Source organism: Pempheris klunzingeri, chromosome 6 (assembly GCF_042242105.1).
Source record: "Pempheris klunzingeri isolate RE-2024b chromosome 6, fPemKlu1.hap1, whole genome shotgun sequence".
Lineage (NCBI taxonomy): Eukaryota > Metazoa > Chordata > Actinopteri > Acropomatiformes > Pempheridae > Pempheris > Pempheris klunzingeri.
The window spans coordinates 2,690,703-2,717,244 of NC_092017.1; the positions used below are offsets into that span (position 1 = coordinate 2,690,703).

Here is a 26,542-nt window from a genome sequence, read left to right on the forward strand (position 1 = left end):
TAAAGAAATAAAACAAACCATCTGAGTGCACAAACACTTCCAGGGCTGTGAACCAGTATTGCCTTTTGTTTTCTTCCCATGATTTTGTTAATGTTGTAAACATGTCACTTCAGTGCTTCGCCAGCTCTGCTTTCCACACACGGCCGACTGCTCCTGCAACCTGCTGGTATTCTAACAGCAAGTGTTTAATGCATTAATGGAAACCTATCTTCAGTTCAGTCTGTTAATTCAGCTAAGGAAGAACATTAGGTTTACAGCATCTTTGCAGGGTGCAATCATGTCAAAGTCATTAACTATTGAAAATATCAAACATGTGTTCAGTGGAGAGATGTTGTGCCTGCTCAGGGACACTAGAATAAAAGGCAGCCACATGTGGACTCAGTAAAAGTAAGCTAAGAAATGAAAGAGGTGAAAGCAGACCTTTTTGAAAGCACAAACACGTTACAAGACACGATGCGGGAAAATACATTTTGGCAAGAGGAGAAATGCTGCAGGCACGTGTAGCTACTGTCCTTCAAGTCTATTGTTTGATTCATGGCAGGGTTCAGCAGCATTGTGACCACAGTGATCATCATCAGCTAAACAATAGTTTCCTGTTGTCAGAGAGAAAACCTCAGCATGTCTTCCATTTTCCAGGTTTTTCCCTTGAAAGGATTTGTGATGGATTCAGATTCAGAGGACGTACTGGTTCAGAGGTCTGCTCTGATTGGCTGATTGCACATGTCACTGTTTCCACATCTCAGCTAATTACTTTGTGAGAACAACGTTATTACTGATCCAACCAAACCACTATAGACTTCTTAACTAACCAGGACTGTGAACCACTGGAGCAGCATGAGTAAACACAACTCTCAGCTTCAGTACTCCCTTCATGTAAAATAAGGCTCTAAAACGTGTACAGGACTTGTAAATTGTTTGGCTCACGTCGAGCCGTGGGATTTTAGTGTCATCAAGCCTGCTCACTGTAATAATCCAGGTACTGATATCACCTCCACAAATTAAAGCTCTTTTAGACATTCAGCTCAGCCTGTAACTGTCACCATGGGAACCATCCTCAGCAGGTATTGACTTGCGTACATGGATCCATTATGAAGACGTTTTCTTTGTCATGCTGGAGCTGGACACCTGCACAGCTTCACTCACTGAAGGTCTTTGCTGCTGCTTGCTTCACTAACATTTCTCTGCAGGGACTCTAATTATGGCCACATCTTTAAAATGAGTACTTAACAACAGCATTATTTCAACAACATGTGATTACTTTAAATTATTTCTACTATCTGAGAGAAACTAAAAGCTTAATGCTAAGGGACAGCATTAAATCCTAATTAATTACAACAACAGCAGAGGAAAGGTCCAAATAAAAACAACATAGTAGATCAACTGCAGTAGAAATATGAGGATGATGTAGTCTGTAAGAAAATACAAGAGGTGTGTGTGTAGAAGACAAAGCTAGCCTTGAGCCTGGGCCAACATGTGCATGGGAAATGAAATAAATGAATTCCCTTCTTATCATTTATCTCAATCAATCAATCTTTATTTATATAGCGCCAGTTCACAACAGCGTTATCTCCAGACTCTTTCCATAAAGAGCAGGTCTAGACCAAACTCTTTAATTAGAGAGAGACCCAACGATTCAGGAATTCAACATTAAGGATTCAAGAATCCCCACATGAGCAGCATCAGAGATTATATATATTATATTATCTGCATCTTAAATACACTCAGGGGCCTCTTTATCAGGCACAATCTAAGATCCAATGTGACTGAGCCATCGACATTCAGTGTGTTTACACTGTAACAGAGGAGTTCATTCAAGTTGAAGTTTCAGCATCGAGGTCACAGTGTTGGTGGACTGCAGTGTGTTCAGAGGTGCTGCCACTAATCTGTCAGGACAAAGAATTTGAAACACTTACAAGCTAACGTAGTCCAGTAGCTACAACAGAACCTTCCTCAGAAGGAGACATTGAATTTGGATCATGTCAGCAGAAACTTAAAGGTAAGACTTGAGTTGTATTGGATTGCTATGGACGTTCTGTTCAGAGTGAAGTGATGCAGTCATTCCAAATATTAACTCTGTGGTGTTTGGGATCTTTTTCTCATTGTTTCTCATTTGGAGCTGTCTCTGAGGCCGGAGCCCTGTGGAGGCCCTCAGGGCAGGTGGAGCATGAGGAACACAACCACAGCGCAGACAGGCCATGTGATGTGAGAGCTGAGGAGGCTGAGCATCCAGCGGTGCTGCAGGCCGGGCGCCTCAGCACAGGGAGGCTGATGTGATCCGGGTCTGAGCCCGTCCATCAGCTCTGAGCAGAACACACGGGGGGAGCGAACACACCGGCACAAAGCATCCCGACGACGCGTTATTGTTGTTTCCTACCTGACGGAGGAAGGATGGAGGACTCACCGACAGTGATGTCCGCCCTGCACGCCTTCCGATCCCTCTGACTCACAGACGGACAGTTGTTCCGATGTGTTGTCGGTGCTGAAGTTGGGGCTGCAGGCACCTGAAGGAGGAGCTGATGGATGTTTCCTCAGTGCGCAGAGCACCGCGGGCCCGTCGCATCCTTCGAACACAAGAGCCGATGGAAACGGAGGCGGGGGGGGGCGCGATCGCGGAGCAGGGGGACATCAGGTAGACCGTGTAACCGCGGCAGGCCGGCCGAACGGGCCTGAGTGTGGACCGGTGTGGATCAGATCAGGCGTCTCTGTTAAATCCTCACATCCAGCTGTTCCCTCACTGCTGCCTCCAGCGCATCCCATCCTCTCATCCAATTAGCTGCTGCTCTCAGGGACCACAGTCAAGCCTGCGCTGCGTCAGCAGCAGCACAGGACACTTCCGCCACAGGTATTCAGAATAAAAGCCCTGCCACAAATCAGGCGGATCACAGTGACGTTTGCAGGAAATTTGCAAATCTGTGTCAAATGAATCCACTCAATCAATCAATCAATCAATCAATCTTTATTTATATAGCGCCAGTTCACAACAGCGTTATCTCCAGACTCTTTCCATAAAGAGCAGGTCTAGACCAAACTCTTTAATTAGAGAGAGACCCAACGATTCAGGAATTCAACATTAAGGATTCAAGAATCCCCACATGAGCATGAACATGAGCAGCATCAGATATTAGACTAGGACACAGTGGAGGAAGAACTCCCCTTTAACAGGAAGAAACCTGGAACAGAACCAGGCTCGGGGGGCTTTCTGTCAGGGTGGAGGTTGGAGAGAGAGACTCAAGATAAAAACAGTCACCTACTAGTTACTTGTCTGATTCCTGAGCTGCAGAGCCCCTCTCAGCAGATCAAGCAAAGGTTTACTGGGTGAGGTAGTTACAGTGGAGCAAGGCCACTCAGTGAGAGAAAGTGATCCTGAACGCCTCAGATAACCAGAGCAACGAGCAGGAAGGGGGGGGGGGGTGATATATTTCTCAGGTAAAAATGAGTTACAGAAATCAGACAGCTGGAGAAGGTTCCAGAGTTTGAGCATCACTGACTGAAAGAAACCGTCTAATGCAGACGCTCTATCTTGAGTTCTGAGATGACAGAAGCATTTGGAGAAATTCAAGTGAGAATCAAAGACAGCTGTAAATGTCCAGTGCAAACTAAGGAGAAGGCAGTCTTCCTTCTTTCCAGCTATCATTACTGTCCATTTCCTTTTCTTATTTCACCTCTCAGTTTCCCCACAGTGCCACTTTTCATGCCAGTCAAGACAACTCTCTGCTCTCTGGGTGCAGCGATGAAGCTGAAAGGCAGCCAGATGGAACATTTCATGATGAACTCTGTTGAAATGTTTATTGGATTACTTGGCATGTTACATACACCCCTGTTTTTATATTGTATTTCCTTGATGTTACTCCAAAGAAGACACACATACCTCAGACACACACAGACATTGCATACACACATTCCAACACGATTTTTCTTTCATTATTGGTGACACTTTATAATCTTGTGTTATATAAGATGGTCCGTCTGAAATAACCTCATTTTTTGAAAAGTTAAAAACAACCAACAACGGTCTGGACATCTGGATCAAATCTCAGTTGTGCTCATTACAAATGTGCTCGCAGACTGATTAGAACAGAGAACAGCAGCTAGCGGAGAGGTGTGTAATGTTTTATTCAATATATCATCATCATCATCATCATCACCACCACGTCTGTAATAATAATATAAAATAATATAAGAAATCTATGAAAGAGTCCATCCACGGCCCTGTACAATCAGAGCTGTGGGTAAACAGGCTGCCACCCCATCGATGACATCATATCCTGTGCTGACAGGCCAGTGTTCATCATCGTCGGCGTCACTCTGCTGTGTCCGTCTTTGGCACAGTTGGCTGCATGGTTTCAGTTCAGTGATGTCCTCTATGACATGACGGCCCCGCTCCTTTGGGGGTCCTTTGGTGGCTGAAGCTGAATCATATGTGGGGGGTGATCGAGCCCATAGAACTGTTCTTGGAGCAGATGATGGCTCACTTTACCAGAGCCGGAGCTCAGAGGCCAAACTGCATATTTACAAGAATCCTGGCCTTGTTTTTAGCGCTGCAGTAGCAGCAGGTTACGACTGCTTCTGTTGGAACACGACGGGGTAGATTTGGGAGTAGTGATCCACGAAGTGGACCTCCAGGCCCTCGATGATGTAGTCTGGCAGGTCAGAGAAGTCCTTCCTGTTCTCAACGGGCAGGATGATGCATGTCACACCAGCACGACGGGCCTGAAACAGACAACATCCTGTTCACATTCTAGAGCACATACAGTTAAGCCCAAAATTATTCATACCCCTGGCAAATTTTGACTTAAAGTTACTTTTATTCAACCAGCAAGTTTTTTCTTGATTGGAAATGACACAGGCGTCTCCCAGAAGATTATAAGACGATGTACAAGAGGCATCATTGTGGAAAAAAAATATTTCTCAGCTTTTATTTACATTTGAACAAAAAGTGGCATGTCCAAAATTATTCATACCCTTTACAAACTGTCACAGTCTATGGGAAAATCCAAAGTTCTATACCATTCCAAATAGTCCAAGCTGTTCTAAAGCATCCTAATTACCCTGATTCATTGGGAACAGCAGCAGCGGGAACAGTTTTAATCAACTCAACAGGTGAAAAACAGCAGCTCTCTGCAGTTGGTTTGTGGACAGTCATGGCTAAGACAAAGGAGCTCACTGAGGACCTGCGGCTGCTCCCAAGTCAGGAAAGGGCTATAAGGCCATATCTAAATGTTTTCAAGTTCCAGTGGCTACAGTGCAAAGTATTATTAAAAAATACAAGACGTTCCGCACTGTGGAAAATCTCAGAGGACGTAAGCCAAAAGTGACACCTGTGCTGGCCTGGAGGATAGTGAGAGAGGTGAAAAAGAATCCCAGGATCACCACTAAGGCCATCCTGGTGAATCTGGGCTCTGCTGGTGGCAATGTCTCAAGGCAGACAGTCCAACGGACACTGCACACTGCTGGGTTCCATGGACGCAGACCAAGGAGGACGCCACTTCTCCAGATAAAGCACAAAAAAGCCCGCTTGGCCTTTGCAAATGCTCATCTGGACAAAGAAGAAGACTTCTGGTCTTCTGTTTTATGGTCAGATGAAACAAAAATTGAATTGTTTGGCCACAATGATGTGTCCTTCATTTGGTGTAAAAAAGGAGAAGCCTTCAACCCTAAGAACACCATCCTCACTGTCAAACATGGTGGTGGGAACCTAATGCTTTGGGGGTGTTTTTCAGCCAATGGACCAGGGAACCTAATCAAAGTAAACGGCACCATGAAAAAAGAGCAATACATCAAGATTCTCACAACAACATCAAGCAGTCTGCAGAGAAACTTGGCCTTGGGCACTAGTGGACATTTCAGCACGACAACGACCCAAAACACACAGCAAAAGTGGTGAAGAAATGGTTAGAACATTAACGTTTTGCAGTAGCCCAGCCAGAGTCCTGACTTGAATCCAATTGAGAATCTGTGGAGGGAGCTAAAGATCAGGGTGATGGCAAGGAGACCCTCCAACCTGAAAGAGTTGGAGCTCATCGCTAAAGATGAATGGGCAAAAATACCAGTGAGACATGCAAAAAGCTGGTCAGCAATTATAGGAAGCGTTTGATTGCTGTAATAGCCAATAGAGGCTTTTCTATTGATTATAGAGAAGGGCATGATTCATTTTGGACATGCCACTTTTTGTTCAAATGTAAATAAAAGCTGAGAAATGTGGAAGAATTTTTTCCACAATGATGCCTCTTGTACATCGTCTTATAATCTTCTGGGAGACGCCTGTGCCATTTCCAATCAAGAAAAAACTTGCTGGTTGAATAAAAGTAACTTTAAGTCAAAACTTGCCAGGGGTATGAATAATTCCAGGGTTAACTGTACACCAAACAGTCATTTGAAATTCATTTCAAAATGACCTGCTACCAAAACAAATAGATAGTGTTCTCTACCAGCAGGGGTCTGGTGATTATATCGTCAGCTTGTCAACATCAAACATAAAGGAAACAGCAACACAATTCTGACACAAATGACCTATCAAACACTTAAAATGGTCAAAATTCAATCAGGTCCATTAAATGTAAAATACCAGCAAGTATGTCATTCAGCTGGGGAAGGACACAACTGTTCCTGAATAGGAAGCAGGAGAGACCATGTTTGGAGCCCTTGTGGTCTTTAGTCATGTTCCATTCTGAGTGTTGTCTTTGCCCCTTCACTACACCCATGCCCTCTTATCTTTGATCTTATCCATCAGCCTGGACTGAACACATTACACTACTCTGTTGTTTTCCCTTCTTCACATTGTTAAAGGGTAACTTCAGTATTTTAAACCCTGAGACCTAATTGTTCATGTCCTGGTGTCTGAGTGACTAGTAGGTAGTAAAAGTGTTGGAACTCCACCTCAGCCAGCAGCCACCAAACGGGCTGCAATGGCTGCAACGTGATCCTTTGGGACAACTGCACCTGATCACAGTAGGTCCACTAAAAGTGCTTGTTTGATCCACTGACAGGCTCAGAGTGTTATTCTATATTGTTATCAAATGTCTTACAACATTGTGGTGTAACACACAATAACACAGACTGAGGCAGCAGTAGACCAGACACTCGTGTTCTGTGAGCTAAAATGACTGTTTTTGTGAATGGAGTCTGGTGTGTTTGCAGAGTGTGATCAGATAGAGTACTTCCGTACTGAGATTTTACTAGTTTTGCTTCAGTAAAAGGTCTGAGTACTTCTTCCCCCCCCTTGCTGGCCACTTTCATCATCAGTGACGTCTTGAGTTTGTCGTCTCTCTCTCTTCATTTTGCTTTTTAAAATAATCGGCTACAGGCCAGTTCATTTATGGAACACACTAACAGATAATGAATTGTTTTCAAGTTACAAATATTGCTAAGATTAAACCACACATTGATCTTGTGTATGATGGATGCAAGAAGACCTCAGCCTCATTGCTGTTTTGGCTTTGCCCACCTCGCCTCAGTAATCAACCTTGTTCATTCTTTGCACTCCTGCCTTCCTCTGTCACATATCAACTTAAATGAACCACATTCCTTTGAGGGATTTGGGAGAATTGTTTTGTGTGTGTGTGTGTGTGTGTGTGTGTGTGTGTGTGTGTACTTACAGCGATAGTCTTCTCTTTGATTCCACCTACTGGCAGTATTTTGCCGGTCAATGAAATTTCACCAGTCATGGCTACATTCTGACGCACCGGCTGGTTGGTTGCCAGGGACAACAGTGCAGTAACTATGGTGCAGCCAGCGCTTGGTCCATCTTTGGGAGTTGCCCCCTGGAAACAAGTGATAGTTACAGACAAGCAGTCAGACAGAGCACTGCAGCTACCCACAGTGTACATTTCATACCATCACAGGGACACTGAGACTTTAACTCTACACAGCAGCTTCTGCTTTGAAAGATGCCACATGAATAAAATGTTTTTTCTCTTACTGGTCAGTGGTTAGTAAAGAAGCGGTAATAAAAATAAAAAGACCAAGCAAAGTAATTGATTGACAGTACTACATTGCCATGGTTACCTCAGGGACATGCAAGTGCAGGTGGGAGTTGACTAGGAAGTGGTTCTCTGGCTCCTGGGTCATGAGGAAGGCTCTTGCAAAGGTTGAGGCGATCTTTGCACTTTCCTTCATAACATCACCGAGCTGACCTGCAGAGGAGCGCACACACCTTTAATCTGCTCTCTGCTCAGCATCTGATCAGCCCCCACCCTGCACATTGACTCGGTGTTCCTGACCGACCTGTGACCTCCAGTGAACCCTCTCCTTTAGAGTCTGCTCCTTCAGAGGGACGCCGCAGCGAAGTCTCGATGAACAGGGTCGACCCCCCTGCTCAGAGGACAAATGCAGTCACTTCACTGGGTTACAGTTTCTATTTTCTAGTTTATGTGTGAGCGTGTGTGTGTTGGTAGAGCATGACGATGTATCACTCATTCAGACCATAGAAAAGTGTTAATGTCAGAGAAATGCAGTTATACAACATAATTATAGAGGCGTTACTCTAGGCACACACAGCTGATCCTATATGAAGATGACAGGCCATTTTGGAACAGGTGGAAAGATGCTATGGATCAAAGAGTTAGAGAGCTTTAAATGGGCGGCTGTGGCTCAGAGGGAGAGTGGGTCATCCATCAATCAGAAGGTCGCTGGTTCGATCCCCAGCTCCTATGAGTCAGCATGTCCAAGTGTCCTTGGGCAAGACACTGAACCCCCACTTGCCTGAAGCAGCTTCAGTGTGTGAATGTGTGTGAAAGAACAGTCTCCTCCTGAGTGAATGATGTGTGAATGAGGATGTGATGGAAAAGAGCTTTGTGTGGTCAGAATGACTAGAAAAGAGCTGTACAGATACAGAGCATTTACCATTTACTTTAAACATAAAGGCTGTCTTAGTGTGTGTGTGTGTCTCTCACCTAGAGCTGTCCACGCTAACCCCATCACCACTCCTGGTGGGGTGACAGTGTACATTCGGTCCACTGTGAAAAGGGGTTTACCCACATAGTCCTGCAGGTTGTTAGGGGTAACAGTGACTGCGGTCTGCTCCCCGCTGACGATACTGAACGCCACCTTACGGAAAACCTGACAGAGATGGAAAGCAAACCACCGAGGAATGTACTGTTAAGACACACAGAAGCAATGTGCAGCGTTACTAGTTGTGTTACTAGCTTCCAAATGATAGCAGAAACTTTAGGAGTAGTTCAGCAGGCCCTGTCTGAGCCGCACCAGCCCCATCCTCCCACCCACCACAAACCCCCTGCTGGTCCTACTGAAGGAAAAGCTAGCAGCAGGATTCACCCCTGGAGGAGTGAAGACCGAGCAGGCCGTTACCTTCTCGACTTGTTTCTGCAGGTTCCTGACTCCTGATTCCCTGCAGTACTGTCTGATGAGCAGGCTGAGTGCTTCAGAGGAGACAGAGGCCTTCTCCTCAGTCAGACCGCACAGAGAGCGCTGCTGAGGGACCAGGTAACGCTGGACAGACACACAGAGATGCAGATTAAAAGCCTGATATGGTAGTAATGATATCCATAAAGCCATTTATGGATATTCACTACTTGATACCTTAACTGTGCTGGAAACAAACTTACTATTATTACACAACAATGATCTTAATAATGAATACAGCACACTTTTACTGCTTTGGTGTTACCTCAGCGATAGCCAGTTTCTCCTGGGCCACGTATCCAGACACATTGATCATTTCCATTCGGTCTCTGAGAGGCTCTGGGATGGTGTCAGTCACATTGGCCGTGCAGATAAACAAAACCTTTATTGGAGCAGGACACGGGGGGGGGGGGCTTAAAAGACAAGTCATTTTTCACCAGGACGGTGTAACTGTACAGGAAAAGCACACACTGCTACCTTTGAAAGATCTACAGGAACATCCAGGTAGTGGTCCAGGAAGTTGGCATTCTGTTCTGGATCTAGAAGCTCCAGCAAGGCGGAAGATGGATCGCCCTGGTAACCACGGCCAATCTTGTCCACCTGGTAAAGATTGGTTTGATGATGATGATGATGATGATAATAATGCTTTTTATTTATAGGCCCCTTTCAAAACACTCAAGGACACACTAAAAGAACAACCAGCAAAGTATCAAAACATCAACAAATCCAACAAACAGCGATAGCAACAGTAAGTTCATACAGAGACGGGATCTGAGAGTCAATAAAGGCTCATCATCAATAGGATTGGTGACAAAAGCAATAATCAGTGAAGCTGTGACACACACCCCCATGACTACAAGCTGCAGATGATTCTTACACACACCTTACACACCACACACACACACACACACACACACACACACACACACACACACACACACACGACTACAAGCTGCAGATGATCCTCCAGCACAACACCTTATACACACACACCCTTACAGTGAAGCAGAGCTTCAGGGACAATGTGGGGTTCACTAGGTTTCACTTTGACAGGCAGACTGCTGTACCGCTGAGCCACAACCTCCCCGTGTGCGTGGGTGTGTACAGACACCTACAGCAGCAGCACCACCATACTCACCTCGTCTATTAGCACCAGAGGGTTCTCCGTCTTGGTTTTCTTCAAGCACTGGATAATCTTTCCTGGCATTGCTCCGACATACGTCCTCCTGGACACACACACACGCAAAACTGTGTAAAACTGCAAGAAGCCCAGCCATTACAGTGGAGCGACACAGCTACTTGTTTAGTGGTAGTTGTTGTACTGTAATGACACATACTGTACCTTATGCTCACACTGCTAAATGTATTATTGGCGTCTCTAGACTAACATGCATGAATTATTTCCAAAAACCCTACTTACCTTTATAATTTTCCCTCTTGAAACACTATTTCACTTCACAGCACATTGTAATATGGTCTATTTATTATCAAATCATCTATCAGTAATACAGCTAAGCGCTTCTAAAATATTCATCACTGCTACTAGAGGAAAAACCTGTGTGGAGACCTGCATTTTCTTAAGTATTTTCTAAAATACCTTCAGTTGTAACCAGAGATTTACAGAGATCGGTGGCTGACAACTATGAAAACTAAATTATCTTTATTGTTCCGATGCCAGACAATCATCACAATCCTTTCTGCCTTTCTCCCCTTTCTGCTTTCTGTGTGAGACTCCTCTCCCAGGACCGAGTGGAGTCCATGGGCTTGTCAATGTAAAAGTACAGCCTTTATTCGTCTCTTCACATTTTTGAATGTGTGTCATTAATATTATCAGTTATCGTTAGTTATTAGGGCAGATTAACTCTACTACTAGCTGTCCTTATCCAGCTTGTCTCCCATCGAGAGTCATGCTCTACCAGCTCAATCGATCAAAACACTTCCTCACCTGTGTCCTTTAATCTCAGCCACATCAGTCATGCCCCCCACGCTGAACCTGAAGTACTGTCTGTTAAGGGCTCTGGCTATGGAGCGGGCGATGGAGGTCTTTCCCACACCCGGAGGCCCGTAGAAGCACAGGATCTTCCCCTGAGTGGAGCCACGCAGTTGGCTCACTGCTATGAACTCCTGCACAGACAGACAGGAAGTCAGGTTCTTTTCTAGTAGAAAAAAAGTTATTCAAGTTCTTTTCAATGGTGCGTGATGGTGCGTGGGCATCTGCTGACCAGTATGCGTTTCTTAACATCATCCATTCCGTAATGGTCTTCTTCTAGAACCTCTCTGGCTCTCTGCAGGGATAAGTTCTCTTCACTGTTGGTGCCCCAGGGCATGCTGGTCAGCCAGTCCAGGTAGTTCCGAGTTACACTGAAACACACAGTATGATTCATTGTGTCTGTTATATTTGTTAGCCTTTAACAGAACACTTTGTGTCTCTTTGAGGTCTAGCAAACCGGCCGATACAACATTTGCAAAGCCAGTTTTTGGAATATTGTAAATCTTGACCAGTAAACCTGACCAGTTCATAGAAGGACAGAACTGTTGTTTGACCTGGAGGACATCTCATGGAAATGTGCAGTATGAATGTCCTCAATTAATTCTGCAGTATTAGATTGGAAATAAGAATACAACTGAATACAACAAAGGAAAAGGTGAGGGGTTAGCATGAAGTTAGGGATCATCTTCCAGAGACCATGAATACCTACATTAAATGTCATGCCACATAACATTAGAATGAACAGATGGCCAAAAACACACATAGACCTATGTTTCATTCTTCTTATTTTTCTATCACGTATGTTCTAGACCAGTTACTTTCATTATTTCTATATTTATCACTACTTGATTTGTCCATCTGTATTTCCAACAGGGCTCAGATGCCACCCCAAAGGTCCAATATGGTTTTGGGTATATGCCTATTATGGATGTATATCGTCTTCTATTGTCAGGCTTGTATGCAGATGTAGACATATATATATTGGATGTATACATATTTTGTCTTTCTGCTGCTCTGGGTGAGGTGCTCCATGTTTTGGTGGGTGGATCGCTTGCTTGTTGTACATAGAAATAAAAAAATCTGTATTTTGTGGTTGTCAATATTTCCAAAAAACCAACAAAACAAAAATAAATAAAAAGACCAACTTGAACTCCGAGGAGTGGTTGTCCAGCAGCCCCAGCTTGTTGAGCTCCTCGTTGATGACGTCCATTATGTGCTGAGGGACGGTCCTCTCTTTGAGCCTCTCTCTAAACTTCTCCTCGATAGCTTCTTTGTCCTCTTTTTCCAGACCCAGCTCCTGAAAACCCACAGCCACACACGGTGTGTTAATAGAACCATGTTCACAGGCCTGTTGGAGCTGCTACTAAAAACTAGCATCTGTCCTGGGATCAGTGTGACAGCCTCTTCTACCTTTTTAATGATCTTGAGCTGCTCTTGGAGCAGGTACTTCCTGTGGGTCTGTTTGATCTTCTCCTCCACCTGTGACCAGAGCAGAGCAGGTACACAGATCAGTGTCTGAGGGTGATGAGCAGAGCAGTGGCCGCTCAAAGCACATATACGTGGTGACCTCTGACCTCTCGGCCCAGCCGCTGCTGCAGTTTACTCAGCTCATACTCCTTCTTCAGCAGAGACAGAGCCTTGTAGAGACGCTTCGGTATCTGCAGACACACGCAGCAACAGGTTTGACAGACATGTTCACAACTCATTGCACAGTGTAAAGCTTCAAAACAAGAAGCTCAACATAAGTGACGGAATGAAAAGCCCTGGGAAGGATCTGTGTGCTGTTCTTTATCGGAGGCACAAAATCACCCACATCTCTGAGGTCTTTCCCCTTGTAACCACAAACACACTTTGAATGGGCTTGTTCCTGCCTCTTATGGAGCATGACTGGAGTTCACAACAACCATAGTTACTTTAGGGCTGTCCTTCCCCATTTACCTCAGGAAACATGAATAATCCCATTCTGGCTTTACACATCAGAGTGCGGAGGAGAGGATCTCACACTCAAAAACAAAATGTTTGGTTTGGCAAATGCACGTCTGATCAACTTCCCCACTTCTGTTAAAAAGCAACACACAGCCAGTTCCCTGGGCTTTCACACACTGAGGACAGGAGAGTCCCAGCAGGCTGCTCACACTGATCTCCTCCAGGACGTCCTGCAGTTCGTGGGACTCTGCTCCCGTCAGCGCTGCTCCCATGTCACTCAGGTAGATGGGATTATCAACCACCCTCTGACCAGCCTGCATCATCTGCAGGACAGACTCTCTGACACACACAAAAACACACACAAAAACACACACACACACACACACTTGAGAACACTTCTATTTGGGCATCACTACATTAGGATTAGAGACTTGCCTGAACACTGACTTTACACTGAAAAAGGTCTCCTCAATCAGAAAATAAAAAACAGACTGAACAAACAGGAACAGAAACAGAAACAGAAACAGGAACAGGAACAGGAACAGGAACAGAAACAGGAACAGGACAGGCAAAAAAGAAACCAAAGATTTGAACAATAACAGAAAATTGGATAAATTCTAATAATAATACCTAAATGAAAACTGAGACCAGGAGATTCTTGGCAGTGGGTAGAGCTTAGGATATAGGTTTAAGATTAAAATTAGACTTGATTTGTTTCCAAGTGCGAATCAGGTTATGTATAATAGGGTTGTTATTATATAATAGCTTTTTATTAGCTGTGGCTCAGAGGGAGAGTGGGTCGTCCCTCAATCAGAAGGTTGCTGGTTCGATCCCCGGCTCTTATGAGTCAGCATGTCGAAGTGTCCTTGGGCAAGACACTGAACCCCAACTTGCATGTATGAATGTGTGTGAAAGAACAGTCTCCTCCAACTTAGATTTCTCCTGAATGAATGATGTGTGAATGAGGATGTGATGTAAAAGTGCTTTGAGTGGTCAAAATGACTAGAAAGGAGCTGTACAGATACAGACCATTTACCATTTAATCTTGATGGGGGCTAGTAGGAGAACAGGTGTCAGTTCCACCTTTAGCTGGTTAGGTGGTAGTGCTAAGATATCCAAGTCTTAATTGCTGAAGTAGAGCATAAAGTCTGGGAGGGCTGGACCTCCTTAAAGTTTGGACCCGAGGAGATACTTTTTGCCTATTCTGGGGGCTTTGTGTCCCCATGTAAAGGAGTCCATGAGAGATTTTAGTTTGAAAAATGTGAGGGATTATGGCATTAATTCTCCCAATCAAAGACATTTGAAGAGTTTCCCAGAATGCAAGTTTAGTTTGCAGTTTTTCTGTTAGAGGGGTAAAATTTATGACCTCAATCGCTTCATAAGTCAAATTTTCCAAAGAGATTTTAAATGGGAAATGATGTAGGTCTGCCAAACTATTGAGATTAACAGATTGGCATTACAACGCTTTTGGCCCCATTGATAATAACCTGAGAAGGTTCCAAATAGGTTGGTTTCATCTAAAAGTATGGGAATAGTCATTTGTGGGTGTGGTATATATAGAAAGATATGATCCGGTCCAAGCTAAAGGAGGAGAATGTCAAATTTCAATCCAATTCTTAGCTGTTAATTACACTCTGTATATCAATGGGACAGAACACTATAATATTATAATGTGAGATGTCTAGGGGGGAATCCCCCTGTAGGTGGCAGACAAATGTTGGCACCCACAGATCGTCACAGTGCATCCTTTTTCAAAATCTAAATTTACATTTAAATGTAGTTGGAACAGATAAAGTTATTGAGAAATGAACTCAGTTGTGCCTCCAGCTGCAGATCTAATATTAACATTGCCCTTATTGACAAGAACCTGAACCAGAGGAGACTGTGAGAGTGCAGGTAGGTTATCATTCAGCAATACTGGGCCAATATTAAATCTTTGAACTAATAATGAACAGGGGTCAGATACATGAGGAACAGTAACAGTGCGAACATCTTAGAGGGTAGAATGTGAACCCATCAGAGTATTTGTTGTATGGGATGGGGCAATGTTACAGTCAAGTGATAATAAGGCATCAGTAGAGGAGGAGGAGATGTGTCTCCTTCTAGAGTTTCACATTAGATTGACTTGTTGTTGGAGTGCAGTGACATCCCCGGAGTAGTGTGTGGGGGAGTTCTCCAACTCTTTAATGGTGTTCTTGTGTGAGGCCATAGTAGCCTCCAGGGCTGAGATACAGGTTTGCATGTCTGTTTTGATGATGGCCAGCTCCTCTCTGAGCACAGTGCACACAGTCTGTATGTGAGTGTCAGTGGCACGAGCATATATCATCTTTACTCTGGGTGACTTTGTTTAATGGAGCAGTAATAGCGGCTAATACTGCGAGGTTAGGAGGGGCGGCCTCCTCAATCGAGCCCGGTGTTTAGTTGAGGCCTAGTTCCTGTTGATTGTTCTTCTCGTGTCTTGTTTTTTTCTGTTGGTCTACATTTTTCTAATAAAATATCTGTGTGTGTGTTAACCCATGTAATATAAACCTTTACTGTCATAAAATTAAAGTTATTGAAGCCATCTCACAACTTACAGACTAAAAGGTAATGTTAGCGAGGTCAGTTGTCGGAGCATAAGGCCATGAATAGCCAGCATACTGTCTGTAGAGCAGGACTGAAAAGTAAAAACCAACACAAACACATAGCTAACAGGATGTGACAGACAGCTAACTCACCACATAAGTGTTGGCTCTTACCTGTAGAGGGGGTTGAGTGCGATGATGTCCCTGATGGTTTTCACTATCTCTGCTGTCAACGCCTGCAGTGCACACACAACACAGACACTTGATTTCTTTCTTGATTCTACGGGCGGTTCCTTTTAGTAAGATCATATGTTTTATGACATCTACCACACAATCTAACCAGCTCCTATAGTGCAGTATTGAAAAGTGCTTGTCGTACCTTGACCTCCTCAGTGACCGTGAACTGTTCATGTTGAACATTGTCCACTTCGACCATCAGGATGTCGGAGGAGGGCAGAGGCTGAAGCTCTGGACTCAGGTCGGATTCTAAAATCTGACCCAGAAAACAACAGAGCACAAATCACTACCATCAACGTGAGAATGAACAGAAACTACAAATACCTTCAAAACCACTACTAACGAACCAATGATGCTGACAGCTGTGATACCAAGAAACACATGAGCTTTAGGTAGCAGCTTCATTATCTACCAAGAACCCAACAGCAGTCCGCAATGGAGGAACTCAAGTGGCTCCAAGCTTTCTGCGAGTTAGTTTGTGGTAATTTCATGACAGATGACTGTATTTAGGAATATATGGAATATGAGCACAAAACAGTAAAGGCCTTAAAACCACATTCTTTCATACTGAACTATGAACTGGCTCAGAACACAAACCTCACCACACATGGCCACACAGCTACAACAGGGCGCTCCGATCATGATGGAGGCTACAAAGACGGTGAAGGTGATGCCTGCAGCTGCTGACTGTGTGCATGTGTAGAGGAGCACACATTACATTACAGACCTTGTCCTCCATCTGCTCCGCCAGAGAACCTGGCTGGTCTTTGCGGCTACGCTTGGCTTTGCGTCTCGGTGGGGGTTTGGGCTGCGACTCTGCCTCAGACTCTGACCACACAGGGGACGTCGCTGTGTCCTCAGGCTCGACCTCCAGCTGTTTTGTGATCCGGATCCTGACAGACCAGAGCGTGGACATAGCAGAGGTCTACACAGGATACAGGCAATAGTGCAGCAAGGCAGAGTCCACAGACTTTCATTCCAACCAACTGCTACGGCTTCTAACCAAAACCTCTCATCCAGTGTTTCTCACCTGCGGTGTCCCATGACGATCATCCTCAGCTTGTCTCCCAGGTCCTGCATCTCATGAATCTGAACAAAGGTCCCTGTAGAGTAGATGGCCTCTAGAGACTCCACCACGTCGGACTCATTACTGCAAGAGACAGAAGCACTCATCACTGCCTAGTGCCAGTGAGATCAGTGAAGAGCATGTAGCACACAGCCAAGGAGTGCATGGCTCCTCCTCTAGCTTATTCATTTGGTGTTACATGTCTGCAACACCAAATGAAAGTTGCAGTCTCTTCATGCTACACGCGGAACATTTCGATGCAAACACACCTTTCCTCATCCAGTCACAGTCTTGTGCACTCAGCACAAATCAGCCTGTGAGAGAGTTTTCACACTTACTTATCATCTCTCTTCAGGAAGACTCCAGCATACGGCTGAGCCAGACGAACCTTCCTCCTCAACAGCTCCATCAACGCTTTGTTTTTAACCTGACAGGAAGACAGACACGAACTCAGTCAGCGCTTGCATCAGATGTACCCCTGTGTGTGAAGTTCTGGAATGATTTCTAGAGGAAGGGAACTTTCAGGTGATTCCAGTGATTGTGTGGAATTCTGGGAATATCCAATCTCTTGATTACATAAAGCACTAAGTGGCGTTAGTATACTGTGTGGTCACAGTGCCAGCCAACAGTCTCTTTAGTACAAAGACGAAGGACTTCTATTTGCTGTATTAAACATCGATAGAACGTGAGTAAACAACTGTTTTCATTCTCATGTGCGCAATCAGTGGAATACCCCTTTAAACAGGAGTGTGCAGAGCTTTACGGAGTTTTAGCTGAAACCCCAGAGTCCTGCTTCAAAGTGCAACTGAACTTCAAGTCTGTACTGGGACTTCATGCATCTGAAGAGCAGTAACAGCAGCTAAAACCTGAGCGACACTGAAAGAGTCCCTCCAGAGAGCACCAGCAAGCTGGCTGTGCTCTTGCATCATCCCCGTGTCCTTGAAGCCCAGCGGACAGCACACGGCACGTTACATCAGCCTCACCTCTATGATCTTGATGAATCGGGGGAACACCGGGTTCCTGCTCACAGCGATCAGCGGCACATTGGGAAACACCTCCGGGACCATCATGGGAGTGAGAGCCGTCATCTGAGGTCCGTTGTACGGCGCTCCCCCATCTCCTTCTCCCCCGGAGCCCGCGCTGTCTCCGGCGTCCTCTCCTGCACCGCTGGCGCGGTTCCCGAACATCCTGTCCTGGGTCATGTAGGGAGGAGAGGTCGGCGCAAGGAGGCCGTTTTGGTAGCGGAGAGCGGCCCCGACCCGCACCCACCGGTGAGGTCTGGTGGTCAGCCTGCAGCCGCCTGTTATCGCTGTGCTGAGGGGGCCGTTGGAGAAGCGGCCGGTGCATGTTTGAGGTGAGGTCCCGGTGCTGGTGTAGAACCGTGGGGGCTGCAGACGGCTCAGGGCCGCTGTGTCGCTTCTGTACACCCTGGGCCAGCTCGCTTTTACAACATGGGCCGATTTTCTGTGCAGCTGTCTCGCAGCTCTGAGCATCTTCACGCAGGCAGCCATGTTGATCTGAAGCTCTCTACGACAGCACGCGACCTTCCTTCTTCCGGCAACGTTTGATGACGTTTAATGACGACACAACATTTTAAAGCAACACTCTGGTCTGTGACGTTACACAGAGGAGCTCCATGTACAGCAAAGTCAGCATCTATTAACACCCAGGTTAGGTGTGGCAGTTTGTATGAATAAAGTGTCATTTGGTTTCACATGTGTCAGTAAGAGTTATTCTGACCCTTTTCTGCATCAGTCCCTGGAATGAATGCTTCTATGTCACATGTCCACAGTTCCCACAGTCACTGATTCAATAATACCCATTTTACACAATAAAACAGTCTCAAACCCATGATACGGCCATAATCTGATGACAAACCAAATAATAAATACATACATGCTATTATCTCCTCTTTCGGAACAAACACACCTATATTTTAAACTAATTTAAAATGTATGTTTCTACGGGTGAGCCAACAACACAAACCATTCCCTACGTTCACATGGTAGTACTGGTTTCATGTGCTGTTCTGTTGTCCGTTTTGCCTTGTTTTATATCGTTACGTACTATGTGGAATAATGTTCCACAACAAAAACTGTGTGTGTGTGTGTGTAGTTTGATTTATTCCCAGTGCACTACATGTCTACATGTACACCTTTGAAATAAGATGGAGGGATCAGTTGCAGCTGGTTCCCCTATACGCAAATGCATGTTGTGAATGGGCTACAGCTGATGCACTGTCTTTGAGTCTGACTTTAAACTATTTCAGTAATATAATACATACAGTACAGACAACAGGGCCATAACACATAGAGTATTACTCTGGTAGCAAAGGTGGAAGTGTTGACTTAAACAAAAAGTAGATGGTCTGTATAGCGCCTTTCTAGTCGTTTCGACTAAAAACTATATTACATCCTCTTTCACACACTGAAGCTGCTTCAGGAGTAAGTTGGGGTTCAGTGTCTTGCCCAAGGACACTTCGACATGGAGCCGGGGTTCAAACCAGCAACCTTCCAATTGCTGGACGACCCACTCTCCCTCTGAGCCACGGCGTCTCTCTCAGGTAAAACCTCACCCAAACACAGGGATCGAGTGTGTCTGTGTTATGGGTTGATCTTAAAGGCTCCCAGTCTGTTTCCAGTCTGTCATTGTGATAAATTTAAACTGAGAGTCATCCATGGCATTGTTATGCAGAATTTGTCATATATTTGGTATCAATGTAACACCCAAATCTTTTGATTGTGAGCAGAAGAGCTAACCCAGGCTGGCCTCATTTGTGGAATCTGAAGGGAGTTCAGCGTTCCATCATCTCTTCACAGAAGAGGATGGTGTTAGCCTTCACAGTCTATGAATGCTGGAAGCTTTTCTGTGTATTGTTGAAAGACACCTCTAAAACACTGCTGTGTTTGGGACAGTGGAATAGTGGGAAACCACTGGCATGTGTGTATCATGCTCCTCACGTGAATGTGCATCTCTGTTCTCATGCGTGTGCACAAAAACAAACCCACATATAAAATATTGTTGCTACTAGTTGTACAGAACGCTGCAGGTATCTTAAACATGAGGTGGGTTCATGGTCACAGGAAGCAGCGCCTCATCTCTACACCACTGCCTCTTCACATATTCAACTATACTTACTGAACGTATAACATGAAGCCATGTTGCTGGGCAAACTCATTTATTTGTCCATTGACCTATAAGTAAATACTTGAACGACAAAATGTAGAAGTTCCAAATGTGTAACTGTTTTCTCAGTCATCGTCTTCCTCCTCCTCTTCATCTGTGTCATCCACCTCCTCCTGGGCAGCTTCCTGCTCCTCTAAAGCTTCTTTCAGGGCCTGCTCCTCCTCTAGCGACGGGTCCAGGGTCTCTGTGATTTCTGGTCCACTGGGATATTCTTTCTCTGGTAGCGGGGGGACAGGTGGGCTGTACCCTTCCCCTGCATACTTCAGACCCCATCCAACATATATGTTCTCATACTTCCTAAATGAAGAGACAGCACAGGTTGTTTGTAAACTGCAACGGTGCCTTCAGGATACTGTGAGAATTCAAACAGGGGAAGTCAGAACATTCTGGTCTTTTCACTCACTTTCCACAAGCATATGCATACGCCCCTGGCCAGAGGTTAGAACGCAGTATAGCTAGTGCATGCTGGGAGGTGAGAGTGGATGATATCTTGGAGCTCCAGGGAGGGATATTGAACATTTCTGAGACACAAAATACAAAGAGACATGGGGACATTATAGAAACCTTTTCAGTGTAATAATCCTACCTTAAATTGAATGTAGTTTCTCCGATATGGACCTGATGTTTTAGAATAGATAATGGCTTTACATTTGCATTCAGACAGCAAGTGATTTTTTCCACTATACCCAGTGGAAAAGACATCATTAACTACCTTTTTGTCCCATTACTGGTTTGACAGAAAATATCCAAAGCCAAAGACTGACCTGCATCTTGGGAGAGCGGAGTGAGCAGGGGAGGTCCGACTTCTGGCTCAGGCTCATCAGGCTCCTCTTCCTTCTCCTCAGCCTCTCCTTCCTCATTATAGTCTTCCTCTGGTTTCACTGCCAGGTTCACCCAAGTACAGCGGCCCTAAACAGTCCACATCCTCACATCAAATAAGTACATGCACATATCAGCTGATAGACGATCAGTGCACCTGCTTTGATCAGATGTGTACCTGCTGCAGGATGTGCTGAACATGATGCACCCAGGTGGACAAAGACTCAACCATCTCAGTCACTGGAACGCCCTCAAAGTCAGCATTCACTTCATAGTTGTCCCGGGGTGCCTCGTCTTCTTCCTCACCTTCCTCCTCCCCCGCTTGGAAGAAGCCCTGGGGGCTGACCTGTGTGCCAGCAGAGATCCGAGCAATTTGTGCTCTCAGATAGTTGGCTTCACCCCCAGGGAAAGGCGGGTAGCTCACAATCGGGTTGTCCAGCCGCCCGGTGAAGAACTTACGGATCTGACGAGCAGCAGTGATCTGTGCAGGACTGACTGAGGGCAGCTTTACCCAGGGAAGCCCGGGCTCTTTGCACACGTAATAAACACACTTGTTAGCACCTGTTCCTATGGCCTCCTTTGGCACCACTGGTAGAGGTTTATAGGCAGACTGAGGAAGTGGATCCATCTGAAAACACAGCCACAAGAACAGAAAAAACTAAAAAACTTGAACAGAGACTAGGAATGATGGCAGCGGACACACAGGGCTTCCATCAGGGAGGGACGGGGACAGTGTCCTCAAAGGAAACAATGCTCCCATCTTTGACCTATTGAAAAATCAATAGTTTCTGCACATATTTCACATCAAAAGCCAACCAGCAAAGGGGAGCATGATTTCCTTTGCACTAACAGTAGACCTTTAATCTGGACGGTACATTAACACTGATGGAACAAAATGGCAAAGTAGATGGGATTGAATATACTCAGTGAATGAGAACAGTGTTTGTGTTAAAAAGAGAAAGCAGGAGCAGCAGCATGGTTGTACAGGTGAGATAATGCCATGGAAATGAGCATTACACCGAATTTATCATCTGTGACTACCCCTTCATCCCACTCGGTGTCCCTGTGGTTTTCTGATGCTGTTCCTTTCTATTTTCCAGGATCATCATCAGCTCCATGAGCCACACCTGGGTCCAGTGTGGTCACTCATGAAAGCTCACCTTCCTTCTCATTGCGGGTGTGGCTGTTGTTTTGCTTCATGGCTGCACACATGTCCACACACCCACACACACACACACACACAAATGGCTCACTACTGATTTTTCACACTTTTGTTTGTTTGTTATTGGTAAGTTTATGAACCTTGCAACCTTGCCTGGTCTCCCGTTCCTGTTCCTGTCACAGCTTATGGGTCGGGGTGTGACACAACAGCCACAACAGGAAGTGTTGAGTTTGCATTGACAGCTAATTGAAACAGGACCATACCAGAGAACTCACTGAAACATGACCAGGCTTCTTTTAAAAACAGGAACATTTGATCCAGATAAAGGCCTGGTTTTCTGATCAAGATAATCTGGGGCACTGATTGAGAACTTAACGTTTCAATACCTCATTCTCCTCAATCGCAGCCTCTCTTTCCTCTTCCTCAGCCGCTTCCTCTGTGCTCTGCTCTTCCTCGTCTGCCCCCTCTCTGTATTCAGCCTCAGCAATGATATAGCTGCTCTCTGTTCCCAGAATCTTTCCCCACAGTCGGCAGTGTTGCAACGCCTGCGAGTCAACAAGCTGCTTGAGTGCCAGGAAGACCTTCTGCATCTCCTCTCTGCCCAGACCCACTCCAGCCTGCTCCAGGTAGAAGCCAATCTCACTCACATTGGGAAGAGGTATCTCCACCTGATGAAGACCAACAAACAGAGACACATGATGCAAATTCAGCCTTACATGTTATATGGATTACACCCAAAAAATGATGGGTATGACTGTGGAGAAGACTCCATCACTATGTCAGGGACCCTGGAAATAATCATCATGTGTCTGTGAACACAGGACCAAAATCGTAGACAGCATGGACTGGAGGTCAAAGGAGGTCAAAGGTCATTGAGCAGGAGTCAATGGACAACCAGAGAGAGAGAGAGCAAAGAGGACATTCACATCTAATACCTGTGACCATCTCAGAAAAGAGACAGGACTTACCATCTCCTCCAATATACAACCATCTGCTATCATGTGACCAAAGTTCCACATCATGTGATAACACCAGCCAGCTGGGGAATATGTTTCAATACCTGTGCCAATGAGACATGTGGTTTTGGTACACCACAACAACCTTTACTGATATCTGACTAAATATAATCTCAGAAAACCTTGTTTTCTTTCAACAAACATGGTTGTGCAACTAAATGTTAAATATTGTCTAAACACAAGCAGCCATGGATGGATTACATCTAACAGGTCTATGGAGGCAGGCCCAATGAGTCAGGGAGCCCCAGAGTCTGAGACTCACTCGAGTGATTGTTCCTAACATTTTTTGTTGGAAAGTCAAAGGGCACAACACTCATGTCACAATCTCATATTTATGCATATTATATTTGTCTAGTGTTTCCCATTCCACATACATACACATTAAAGTTAGTAAGGTCCTTTAAATGAGTTGACAGCTCAGTTGTTACACCACAGGTTTCCTCTGATGGTTTCCTATAATATGTTAGACCGTGGCTGATATATTTGTGGAGATGGTGGGATGTCCTAGTGGGTCTGCTGTGGCACTAATCTTTGTACAGCAGGTAGACCTCCTCTGATCATTTCTAGAGTGCACTCAATACTTAGGTTCAAGTGCAGTTTTCATTCAACATTTGAGCAGATATCGTTACCTTACAATTTGTTGCTCAAAAAGATGAAAAGCAACCACAAGTGCTACATCACTACAAATACCCCTTTGGCTTATATGTGTCTCTGCCTATGTCTTTTCCTAAATGAAATATAACCTAAAAATGGCAGTTTTGTTTTAAATCAGGAGTGATTAAAGAACTTAACATGATGAATATGATAAGCTATTTGACGACAGACGTTGGGACTTTTTCATTACAGTTTTTAACACCAGCTTCATTATTCAGTCCGGTATAAAAATGCCCCTGTGCCCTTTCCCCTCCAAATCACAGGACAAACGGGCAGTGTAGATGTTTGTAGCCAGTACCAATTCCTCCTCCTGGTCAGTCTGTTCTGGCCGAGAAAAGAGCAGCCGCTGTTCCTCAGCCAGGAGCTCGGCAGCTGTTGTCAGCGGAAGGTCTCGCAGGGTGCTCTGCTTGTCTTCAAACAAAGAGCGCTTCACTTCTCGACTCATGTCACCGATCACATCCACCACATTCTCTGGACGCTCATCCATCACCTTTATCAGCAACTGGGTGAGGTGCTCATAGCTGAAACATTAAAGCACAAGGTGGGGGGAGATTTGACCATCTGTTGCTCGTCTTAGAGACTGTCCACCCACAAAATCTTATTCATACATTTAAGCACATGCATATATTACAATAATAACATTTAAATAACAACAGTATACAGTATATAGTATTAATAACCCTACAGTAGTCGTTGTTTAGCGTGTGTGTGTGGGGGTGTCGTTGATTTCAATATGTTTTTGGAGGATTAACAGTTTCTAATCTTGTATTTTGACTTGATTGGCTGATTGGCTGTTCTACCACAGTGGTCGAACAAGTGTCCTTAACTACCTGCTATACTAACACCTGACTGAATACTCAGAGGAAAAAAAGAAAAGCCTCAAGTAAAGTACCTCACATCTGTACTCCAGCACAGCACAGGTAAATGTATTCACACCTGCTCTGTTCTCCAGCCTTACGTTAGCATCACGTTAAGCATGAAGCTGGTGGCCGTGAGCTAACATGGCGAACACCATAGCTCTGTTCACAGCTACTCACAGGTTCGTGTTGCTCTGCGTGCTGTTTCTCAACATGAAAGCTTTGAGCGAAGCCGCTGCCTGCAGCCTCTGTTCTCCACCCGGAGGCTCCATCCTTCCCCACGTCTCCAGCTGTCACTGACAGATACACACGTTCAAAGCGTCCAGTTAGCGAGCACTCAGCTCTGTTAGCAGCAGCACAGAGCACCAAACTTCACCGGTTGCTATGGTTACTGTTACTGCGTGGTTGCTAAGCACGCGGAAGCACCGCGAGCACCCTAGAGCAGTGATTCACAAACTGTGGCGCACACCCGTACCTACCGTTGAAAAGATGTGCAGTGGAAAATGGGTTCATTGTTGTTAATAGGTTGTTGCCAAAAATCTGTATTTGTTGTTTTATACTATACTACCATACCATTACCATACTACAGGCCTACTGGCAGTTTGCATTGAATAGGCCAAAATGTAGTATGTCTTATACAGTTTGCAAACAAAAGCAGAGTCTGCAGCATGCATGGGACCAGTCTACTTCACCTACTGTGTCCCACAATGCAAGGCGCTTACCATTGTATGAACAGACATGTCAGGAAGTTATGTACATTTTTACTTATTTCTCCTGAGCAGTCCACCAAAAGCTGTTAGTGAGGGAATTTCAGAAATATGCTGTCCAGCTGCTGAACATTCACTTCTATTAGATTTATAAGGCCCATTTTAAGTGCTTGTTCCGACCTTCGTCGGGCTGCTTTCTTGGCCGCTAGCCTGTTAGCTTACTAGTGGAATTTCCCATAGAGGTTAGAGAGTTAGGGGACATTAGCCTGCAGTTCACTGCATACAGCCTGTGGCTGGACTGAACGTACGATGTTGTAAGTTACACTGGAATTTGTCATTTTTGAATGTGCCAGATTTCACATAACTGGAGTGACAATTGTGATGGAAGTTTCTGGAGCTTCAGAGCACAGACTGATCCCCTGTAGTTTGGGATCATTGAAAAGTCACTACAGTTCATTAATATATGAATGATATGAAAACATGCTGATATGTTTTTCTGCATGAATAATTGTTTTTAAAAAAAGACCACTTACACATTACCTGATAATCAAATCTGAGTGTCAACCCCACTGACACGCTTAAACAATGCACGCTAGTGCCAGGGGACGACCTTGCGGGTGATGGACAGAGACAAACTAGCTGCAGTTGCTGATGAGACTACACTTGCGCTGGTGCCAGCAGCTGCTTAGCTTAGCTTAGCACAAAGACTGGAAACAGGGGGAAACAGCTAGCTTGACTATATCTAAAGGTGCAGTGACTTCCTGTAGGCTCCACTGGTTTCTTGATAGTAATAATACTGGGTCTGATTGACAGGGTCTTTTCATTTTGTCTGACTGGTCAGCTGTTCCTTAGATGATATCTGGCGATGAATGGCGTTAAACTACCAGCAGTACAGTAGTAAAATTCTGTATCACATTTTGCGTGGATTCAGCAGTCCTCCAAAAGCTGTTAGTGAGGGAATTTCAGGCCAGAAATATGCTGTCTTCTGCACAGGTTGC

General features: G+C 45.0%; 2 protein-coding genes across 2 annotated transcripts; both read right to left on the minus strand.

Annotated features, from left to right (window-relative positions):
* Window positions 1-3,778: 3,778 nt before the first annotated feature.
* lonp1 (lon peptidase 1, mitochondrial) lies at window positions 3,779-18,672 on the minus strand. The gene is made up of 21 exons (XM_070832328.1): window positions 18,127-18,672; window positions 17,482-17,570; window positions 17,108-17,227; window positions 16,805-16,970; window positions 16,220-16,333; window positions 16,015-16,076; window positions 13,486-13,615; window positions 12,925-13,008; window positions 12,761-12,829; window positions 12,496-12,647; window positions 11,583-11,721; window positions 11,306-11,484; window positions 10,499-10,586; window positions 9,838-9,960; window positions 9,626-9,742; window positions 9,307-9,447; window positions 8,892-9,057; window positions 8,224-8,310; window positions 8,005-8,132; window positions 7,596-7,760; window positions 3,779-4,710 (listed from the first exon to the last, which is right to left on the minus strand). Exons 1-21 carry the CDS (start codon window positions 18,652-18,654, stop codon window positions 4,555-4,557), a joined length of 3,003 nt encoding a protein of 1,000 aa, XP_070688429.1. The 5' UTR covers window positions 18,655-18,672; the 3' UTR covers window positions 3,779-4,554.
* Window positions 18,673-20,394: 1,722 nt separating this feature from the next.
* Window positions 20,395-25,109, minus strand: rsph4a (radial spoke head component 4A). Its single transcript, XM_070832111.1, has 7 exons — window positions 25,018-25,109; window positions 24,279-24,501; window positions 22,697-22,978; window positions 21,327-21,776; window positions 21,094-21,238; window positions 20,733-20,850; window positions 20,395-20,626 (listed from the first exon to the last, which is right to left on the minus strand). Exons 1-7 carry the CDS (start codon window positions 25,107-25,109, stop codon window positions 20,395-20,397), a joined length of 1,542 nt encoding a protein of 513 aa, XP_070688212.1.
* Between the last annotated feature and the right edge of the window lie 1,433 nt (window positions 25,110-26,542).

Excerpts from the sequence above, each read along its gene's own strand:
- lonp1 (XM_070832328.1), bottom strand. The coding sequence starts at position 18,654 with ATGGCTGCCTGCGTGAAGATGCTCAGAGCTGCGAGACAGCTGCACAGA. Across the intron at positions 9,961-10,498 it reads CTCTGGTGCTAATAGACGAG|GTGGACAAGATTGGCCGTGG; the intron begins GTGAGTATGGTG and ends AATCTTTACCAG. Across the intron at positions 9,743-9,837 it reads TTCCTGTAGATCTTTCAAAG|GTTTTGTTTATCTGCACGGC; the intron begins GTAGCAGTGTGT and ends GCTCCAATAAAG.
- rsph4a (XM_070832111.1), bottom strand. The coding sequence starts at position 25,109 with ATGGAGCCTCCGGGTGGAGAACAGAGGCTGCAGGCAGCGGCTTCGCTC. Across the intron at positions 21,239-21,326 it reads TTCAGCACATCCTGCAGCAG|GGCCGCTGTACTTGGGTGAA; the intron begins GTACACATCTGA and ends TGGACTGTTTAG. Across the intron at positions 20,851-21,093 it reads TCCGCTCTCCCAAGATGCAG|AAATGTTCAATATCCCTCCC; the intron begins GTCAGTCTTTGG and ends TTTGTGTCTCAG.